Source organism: Ictalurus punctatus, chromosome 24 (genome assembly GCF_001660625.3).
Source record: "Ictalurus punctatus breed USDA103 chromosome 24, Coco_2.0, whole genome shotgun sequence".
NCBI lineage: Eukaryota > Metazoa > Chordata > Actinopteri > Siluriformes > Ictaluridae > Ictalurus > Ictalurus punctatus.
Window position 1 is genome coordinate 6,728,627 of NC_030439.2, and position 9,216 is coordinate 6,737,842.

Below are 9,216 nucleotides of genomic sequence, written 5' to 3' on the forward strand. Positions count from 1 at the left end.
AGTTTAGCTTTGCATGAGGATAAAATCAGGACTGCCAAAGGCCTGCGTGATGGTTTGGGTCGCTGGACTGCACTTGCTACGCTCTGTCAAACCTCCACCAGAAATCACTGGACAGTGATTTCTAACACGAGCTTAACATGTTTTGTTCCTCTGCTACTCCCTCCACTACTCCCCTCTGATCCCTAGTGCTTCCAGAAAAGCCATGCTACAACCTCAGTAACACCATGGAAGTTCACCTCATGTGTACCCTAACACATGAGGTGTAAATCAACGAGATCTCGCCAAAGAATTCCTCTAGCTACCTATACATACATTGTCTGAAGTAAGGATCTGCAAGAAAGAGTCAAGAGCAGAAAGAAATTAAACGGGTTCTACGTGTAGCACTGTTTCGTTTAAGAAAGGTAGAGAGGTAATTAACGAGGGTTCACAGCGAAGGAATCGTCCGCTTCGACATTTGTTCGGCTCACAGGCTTTACACTGTGAGCTCGCGTGAAACCTAGACTTATGGTTTCTCAGGTCAGGGAGTGTTCGGCTGTGGAGAGAGCAAGCTGGGGACAGGTTTAAGAAGGATTATTCTCGCTGCTGAAAATTCAAAAAGCAAACTCCCCGTAATGCTTGCTCGCTCTGATTTATTTTTTTCAGCCCGGTGGATTTTTCATAGAGCACGTCTTTTGACGCCGTTCTGAAATCAGACTACATATAAGACTAGCTATGAATAAACCAAAACCCGCATGACTTAAAGCAGTGTCAGAGGTCTGAAGAAAAACAAACCAATACAAAAATCAAGACTCATACGGGCCAATCATATTTTTTGCACCATCCTTGTGCATACCAATAAAGTTCTGCTATTGTAAATGGTAACTGGTCTGAACTTATATAAAGCACTTTTATCCAAAGTGCTTTACACTCTGTCTCATCCATCCATTCACACACACACTCACACACCAATAGAAGCAGAGCTGCCATGCAAGGTGCTAACTGAGCAACTTGGGGTTCAGTGTCTTGCCCAAGGACGCTTCGGCATGTGGAGTCATGTGGGCTGGGAATCGAACCACCAACCTTACGATTAGTGGACAACCCGCTCAACCACCTGATCCACATCCGCCCACCCTTTTTTGTGCTTCATGCCCTGTGTGCACGATGTTTGCATGTTCTCCCTCTGCTTCGGGGGGTTTTCTCCAAAGACGTGCGTTGTACGCTGATTGGGATTTCTAAATTGCCTGTAGTGTGTGAATGGGTGTGTGTGCGATTAGGCCCTGCAATACGTCGGAACCCTGTCCAAGGGTGTCCCCCGAGACCCTGTGTAGGATAAGCGGTACCGAAAAGGAATGGATGGATGAATTTCGAGCAGCACTAGAGATTTAAGTCAGCCTTGTTTTTGTAGCAGTGGTGTGATGAGCCAGCTGACTATTCTGAGCTTCAACAGCACTATGAGGTGTTAATCAGTATAATCTTATTAAAGCAGTGTTATCCCTCCTCTCAGTCTCCTGCTCCCTAACCATACAGATGTGGTTTTAATCTCAGGTGCAGTGGGTTTGCAACATTTCAGGCCAGATGGAACTCAGCTGGAGATCAAAATCCTAGTAGGCTCTCGCTTGCATAAGGTGAGGAACAACAAGCTCAGGCTTCACATTAGAGAACGTGAAGCAGATGGCTCATGAAGATTACTACTTCCTCAGGTGCATTTGTGATTTTCCTCAAATACCGGGATCCCATGAGATTTGGAACGAAACACTACTATTTCGACTATTTTCTCAGAGTCAGTGTTCTCTTACCCATAATAATGCCATTCGGATCTACTGGAGGCTGCCAGACCACCCTGACCTCCTTCAGACGCACCTCGGGGAACACCAGTCTCATGGGCGGCCCTGGAACTAAAAACAACAAACAGAGAAGAAGACATTAAACGTCAGTACAATATAACTGTAACTAGTCTGTCTTATTGACGTGAGAAACAATAATTCACACGTAAACCCAACGCTCACTTTAGTCCCACTAATCCTGCCTTAACAAAAGGTATGAATAATAAATGTGTAAAAACTAGAGATGCACCGATACCGATAACCGATTATTCAGAGTGACATCGGCCGATACCGATACCAATACCAATAGTTCTGCCTTTTCTGCCTTGTTTTAAATGAATAATAATTAATTCCACGATTCTGAAAGAAATGCAAATAAAATCGTTATTCTCTCCATTTCAACAAGTTGTTTGACAGTAACTGGTCTCATAAACAGAAAACACATTACTTTAATTAATATTAACACATGAACTAAATTCTGAAGATTAAAGTAAGATTATTAATTTATTGAATGTTATTAATTCATATTAATATTGACTGAATTGTAAAAATCCTCCTGTTAGTCTCACATTCACTCTCCACAAACAAAAGCATTTCTACTTCATCATTAACATCAAACTGGTCATATATAATATCATCTTTTTATATATATTAACATTAACTGGATATGAAATACACTACTCTACAAATAAATGTTTCTGTGCAGTATATACTTTTTTGTCAACTCATCTTCATTTAAATCTCTCAGCAGTGTACTGGCCCTTTAATTCAGCTCGGAAAAAAAAAAAAAATTAGACTCGACGCCGAAACTCCCGCTTCACTGCTACAGCGTCCGGTGTAAAATGTTATCAGTGCAGAGATTACAGAGATTATAAACTGCAGTTTTGTCATCATTCCACACAAGACACATCTTCTTTACACACAGCACGAAATCCATGTGTTTTCCCCGCCCTCTTTTGATTGACAGGATATAATCGGCCCTGATCACCGGATGTTTTTAAACTATTATCGTCCGATACATCGGTGCATCTCTAGTAAAAACGCAGATTACAAAGCGTCTCAAGTGGATGGAGAACGCAAAGCTGCCAAGACTGCTTTTAAGTGACTGTAGTACAATAAATCCACCACTGACTTCAGTGAGAGATGAATGAGTCTTCTGCTCTTCATCTCAGAGAGCTTATTATCTCTGTGTGTTTATATGCAGATAGAGTTACAGTACGCTCGCCTGAGGATGCCAGGCGAACTGCAGCGGTTCACCAAGATCAGTGACAGGATAGTTTCTCAGATTCTATGAAAACCCATGTGAAAAGGAAAAAGAAAAGAAAAAAAAAAAACTCCAGACAAACAAACAGAGAGATGGATGTGTCTTCATTTTCAAACTCTGCTTGAGATTCAGTGGGCTGTGCTAGAAGAATACAGGCCCTAAATAATTTTGTGCAGGTTTAGGGAAGCGTGTTGCCTAGGGCTGGGAAGTGATGAGGCTGGAGGACCTCAGGCTAGGTCCTGATGTGCCTTCTTCTGATGTACACAAGCTGCCAGTTGAGCAAAACAGGGCCTGTTAGAAAGAGATCCTTTAAATATGGTCTGCCCTATTTCAAAAGTACCCCCTATAGATCCACAAACTGAACACCACCCTGTGGGCACGAACCTGATAATACTGTACTTCACAAACACAGTAGAACATCCTCACAAACAGAACACACTAGACTGCAAGGTCTAATGGGAGCTTGTTGCCCTTCTCTGGTACACACCCAACACTATATCAAAATCTCTCAAATCTACGGCCTCCTCTGGACCATTTGCTTACTTCTCCACGGATTTGTCGGGCCGTAATGGTTGGTTAGTCCGGCTCTGTATTTCACTTCCTGGCATTTATCGCACTTATAAATCTAAAACATCCAACACAGATTTGATTTGTATTGCTTTTTTGCCATCATGGTACTAGAAGCCATAGGGACGTGCGTTCTCACACACACACACACACACACACACACACACACACACACACACACACACACACACACACACACACACACAAGAGAAGTTGTATTTGTATAGTGAGCTCTCTTGATGCGTCTCTTCTTGCCACTGTGTATTGCTTGCATCCATCATCTTGCTATCAGCTGCACTGTGGTTTCAGTGGATGTTCCAGAGATTAGACTTAGCTGAGTGCGAGTGTTGTTTATGCGTAAAATCATGAAAAGAACATTTCCTTTTAATTACTCCCTAATTAGAAAATCAGCCATGTAGCCTGTTTTATAATAAAATCGCTAATAAAAGCACTTTCTGACACATCTTTACTTCCCGTGAAACTGCTAATGACCCTGCTCCTAATCGGATCACCAGATTTGAGAATGGATGGATGTCTGGTTTGCCATCAAGTTTTGCTGATATGGCCTGATAAAACTCAATTACAGGGTGTTTGACCTAGCGAGTGAGCTACGGGGGGACCAGCAACCGCACTCCAGCAGTGATAAAATTTTTATTTATTTATTTATTTTGAAATCCTGCAATATCTGTAAACGCTGCAAAGGCAGGACTGTGTCTGCCTGTGTGTTATATTTCCACATCATAGTTTAACGAGTCTTCTTCTGGAGGGGATTTAAAAAAAAAAAAAAAAAAAAAAAGGCAAACAAAGATAATTGCCACCAAGATTGAGTGAGCACAGACACTGGCTTGTTGCTTTAGCCTTGCTCTTTCTTTCATAAGAGAAGAGCTGAGATGATATGTCCGACGGCAAGAGTAAATATTCATATTTCATTCATTTATTCATCTTCGTTTTAGTGGATCCAGGGGGAACTCTGGGCACGAAGCAGGAAGACATCATGGATGGGGCACCAGTCCACCACAGGACACCGTTCGTACACTCATTCACACCTAGAGGGCAGTTTAAAGTAACCAATGCACCGAACTTCTCTCTCTCAGCTACTCAAGCTGGCACATTTGGCAGTGGATGTTACAGCTCTGCTAGAACGTCTCTGCTCTCCACCTGTACCCCCAGGGTTTCCTTATCCTCCCGCTTATCGTATCAGTCCATCATTGACCTATGCTCATGCTTCTACTCAAACTGAGGCTCAACTGTTTCGCATAACCTCTGTAGAGGGCCCGATTACTCTTTCCTTTGATGATGATAGTAGCTTTGCTACAAACACACCACCATATTTTACTGCCTTTCACCTACAGATTATTCCCCGACAATTCCTGTTCCCTCCCCGGCGTATGATAGTGATTCTCAATAAACTACATACTCCGTTACCCGTGTGTCTTCCTGTGTCTTAAATCTATTACCACACATGTTTTTGGGAGGTGGAAGGAAACTGGAGAACCCGGAGGAAACCCAGCCAAACACAAGAAAAAAAAAAAAAAACCTAAACAAATCTCCACACATAGTAAGATGAGCTCGGGATCAAAGCTTAGAGCTGCGAGATGGCAAAGCTACAGCTATGCGCTGTACCACTGTGCTGCCACTATTTTCAAATTTATTTCATTTATTTACTTCACACGTTCAGAGAGCTACTCTATTAACGTGACCCAGATGCATTTAAAACTGCTCCACCAATATCACCAGCACACCATTACCTCTTATCCCTAAAAGGAATATTTAAACTCTAATATACCAAGTGATTCTAGTGCCTGGATTATTTACATGCGGTGCCCCACATTTTCGAGTGCAAGTGCTTGATTCAATTAAGCGTAGCTTTATGAACGTACTGGACTTTTTACGAGATATATATTAGATAAACGGTCGCAGGCCGCACATGGCATTTTGATAAGGACGGTCTGACAAAGCTGTCAGCACGTCTCTTGGTTAAGAAGGGCAAACTCCAGGGTAGTTTCTTCACCCGGCACATGAAATAAAACGCCTCTCTCGACCGCTCTACGAGTCCCTGGTGTGTGCATGAGCCTGAATGTGCTGTGGATTACTTTCTGTGGTGATGTGTTTGGGAAATCCTGACTGAGTCAATGATCATTATTTGTAATAGATGGCAACCAGAAGACCTCCCTTTGGAAGCTTTCACTGTGTAGATTTACACTGCTGGTTCACAGTGTGTTTCATATTGCCATCCATGGCACACGCATTCACAGGCCATCCTGACTAAAAGCAGCAGTGGTTGCTGCAACATTGATCTTTTTATTTAACAGATCGGTTTGTGTGGCAGCATAACTGAACCTAGCACTAGAAGGCAATTTCAGAGCAGGGAGAAGCAACAAATGAATGTGTATAAATCCAGAGAACGCAAATCTTCGCCTCATGAAGAAGACAAACAGAGACTCTCTCGGTACGCCACAGAACTGACAGGGAGAGGAATTTTTTTTTTCAGTCTCTGGGTTACTGATCAGAATGTTGGGGGTTCAAGCTACCACTGTTGGGCCCTTGAGCAATGCCCTTTTAACCCTCTCTGCTCCAGAGGTGCTGTATCATGACCCTGTGCTCTGAGCCCATCTTCCTAACAAGCTGGGATATCTGAAGAAAAGCATTTCACTGTGCTGTCATGTATATTCCACAAATAAAGGCTTCTTCCTCGTCAAGTCTCCCACTTTATTAAAGCTAGAGCTGTATCAGTCTGACCACTTCTGGTACGACGAGGGCGAGACGCCTCATAAAACGCGAGACATCTGACATCTCATAAAACGTGAGACCGCTTGGTCAAGGAGCGTGCACATAAAAGTCTTAGGCCGATGAGTCATAACGCTCAGCTCCTGCTCTAGTAATCAAGAACGTGTCAAAGGCACTTTTAATCTCCACAACGACACTCAACCCTTCTCTCTAAAACAGACTCTAACCGATAAAGCTATTCCTCTGAAATGAACACACACACACACACACACACACACACACACACAGTGGGCATTTGTTTTTAGGTACATTCATTGCGTAATTAATCATGTAAACCTAAAATATAGGTGTTGCTATGCATAATTTGGTTCAGTAGTCCGGGCACTGGTTAGGGAGTCGGACATTTTAAGGGCTGTCTCAATCACAAAATCCTTCCGGTGCACTGGAACGTCCGCTCCCTAAAAAATCCCACAATGCACCACAAAAACCAGGGAGCATCGATGCTCACTATGTTCCCTTACTGGAAATTACGTCATATTATCTGCAGTCTCTCAGCTCGGAAAATAAAAATGGCGGACAAACTCTCAGCTCAACTTCGTCTACAAATGTAAGAAGCTTGTTTTCGTCATTGTGGCTCTCAAATGATTATTATTTACGTTAGAGATTTTTACCTTTATCTATCTAAAAATCCACCAGCTTCGCTACGATCCTGCTTGAGTAACCGTGACGGAAACGCGTGTGATGAAGTTTACAAATTTATATGACGTATAACGTCAGAAAGATATCGGTCCTGACGGTTGTTGATGAACGCCAGTGGTGACGTTTTACAACGCGAGTACGTAGTCGTGTCGCTGGAGATCGAGTCATCAGTGTCCCGATGTGGAGCGAGCCAGGATCCTTACCAGTGCATGAACTTGTGTACACCAGATACTGATTCGTAACCTAGAGGGCTTATTGAGCTGATTGAGACGCACCCTAAGAAAGTACCAGACAGATGGATGAACACTTTAAGCAGTCGACTTTTCCTCATTTTAAATAAAGGCTTGGAAATGTAGTGTAATGTGTGATAAAATAAATAAATAAATGGAAATTTTAGTATCATGTTCCTTTATCAATGTTTATGGGAATAATGAATTTTAGACAAATATTGCGCACCATCATCTTTAGTCCTTTCGAGCACAGACGGGCTGCTGAGCTGGCCGTCTCCGATGCGTGTGAAGGCCAGGACCTGGATCTCGTACTGCACGTACTTGCGCAGGTTCCTCAGTAGCACTGACTGCGTTAGGTTCCCCTTCACCAGGTGCACTTGTGGCTCCGTACCCGAGTCTTTTTCCTGGTACAGTACCTAAACAAACGCAAACACCAAGAACATTCAGGTCGATTCAGTGACTGGGATCTGAGTTTGGATAATGAGATCAGCAAGTCCCGATCATTTGCCAGGTCAAACCTTCTTCTTTTTTTTATATGTCTCAATTAATGTTGACTTTAGACAGACGAAACCGCGCCGAGCCAACAGCTGCTTCTTCCACCACAAATATTTGTCTTTCCATACATAAGTGGAGTGCACTTACTGCCCAGTTCATCACCAAGAGACAGCAGAAAGCATCGCACATTCTCTTTTAATGGAAAAGTCGATAATAATGAATCATTAATAATTAACATTAATATTAATAATTCATAATTAAAGACAGAATAATTAATGTTGGGTTAACTGAACAGTCGTTGTTGACTACGAAAAGCTACAAAGTTATTTCGGTTATTTTTTTCTTCTTTGGCATCCTGCTTCGACTCCTCAACTCTAGCTTTGTGTTCGTAATAAAGTTTTGAAGGCAAAATAAAGCATTTCAAATGCCCAGGGAGGTCAGAAAACTGCACCACACACTGACAAATAAAATATACATTCTTATCGTTATGCCCACTGTGGATTACTTGTTGTGTATTTGCTTTTATTCCATTTTGAAATCACACGAATTTGAGGAAATGTTTGAACGTGGCGAGCAAAATGAGACGACCTCTCTCAGCTCGGGATTGAAAAAAAAAAAAAAAAAAAAAAAATACATTTTACGATGGTTCCAGCTGGAGTTACAAAACAGCGGGGACGTGCTGATTTGCTGGAAATGCGAACGCACAAGGCCTTCTCCTCAAAGGGGGAAAACGATTCTGCACTTGCAAGCCATTTCATCATATGGAGTATGATCCAAGGGCCTGGGAGGGTGTGATCATGCATGAAAGTCAAGCCTTTACCAAGTGAAAAACATTTATGCAGTAGAGCTGAGGACCTCTAAATGTATTCAGAATGTTTTTTTTTTTTTTTTTTTTTTCCCTTGCCCTTCCAGTATCCTTCCAGGTAAAGGCCTTGACCATGGATCGACGGCTTCGCGTATTCGGTCTCTACCTTATATCCGAGGATATTGCCGTTTTGCTGCGGCTCTGGAACAGGTCCCCATGTCACCAGCATGTGTGTCGAGCTCATGGCCTCGGCCGTCACGTTCTCCGGAGCTCCGGACGGCACTGCACAATCAAACAGAACAAACATCATCTACGTCTGTCTACTTGCTGTGTGGAAAATAGGCCAGATTAGATGCGACGCTATCAGCAGTAATAGAGGAAAGGATAGCCAGGAAATGGAGGAAATATCCTAAGTATGACGTGCGTGCGTGTGCTGTGAGCAGACAAGGTTAGGTGGGATGGTGTGTGAGTGAGTGAGAGCAAACAACACTAAAAGATTGACAAACACTTAGAGGTAGCCAGAATTCATCAAGCAGCCGGGCACACGTTAGAGATTGGTCGCCTCAAACGCATGTGATTTTGCAATTACCGTTAACCAAGCATGATTCTCTGCTGTGTTATTAAGGT

The 9,216-nt window shown here is 42.8% G+C and overlaps 1 protein-coding gene across 2 annotated transcripts in view; it reads right to left on the reverse strand.

Moving 5' to 3' along the window:
- sdk1a (sidekick cell adhesion molecule 1a) overlaps positions 1 to 9,216 on the reverse strand; it is a 278,535-nt gene that overhangs the window by 34,858 nt on the left and 234,461 nt on the right. For both annotated transcript variants that reach the window (XM_053675068.1, XM_017454712.3), the window contains exons 26-28: positions 8,756 to 8,871; positions 7,516 to 7,705; positions 1,776 to 1,874 (exon numbers count right to left, since the gene is read on the reverse strand). In XM_053675068.1, coding sequence (XP_053531043.1) covers positions 1,776 to 1,874; positions 7,516 to 7,705; positions 8,756 to 8,871 — 405 coding nt within the window. The remainder of the gene's footprint in view (positions 1 to 1,775; positions 1,875 to 7,515; positions 7,706 to 8,755; positions 8,872 to 9,216) is intronic.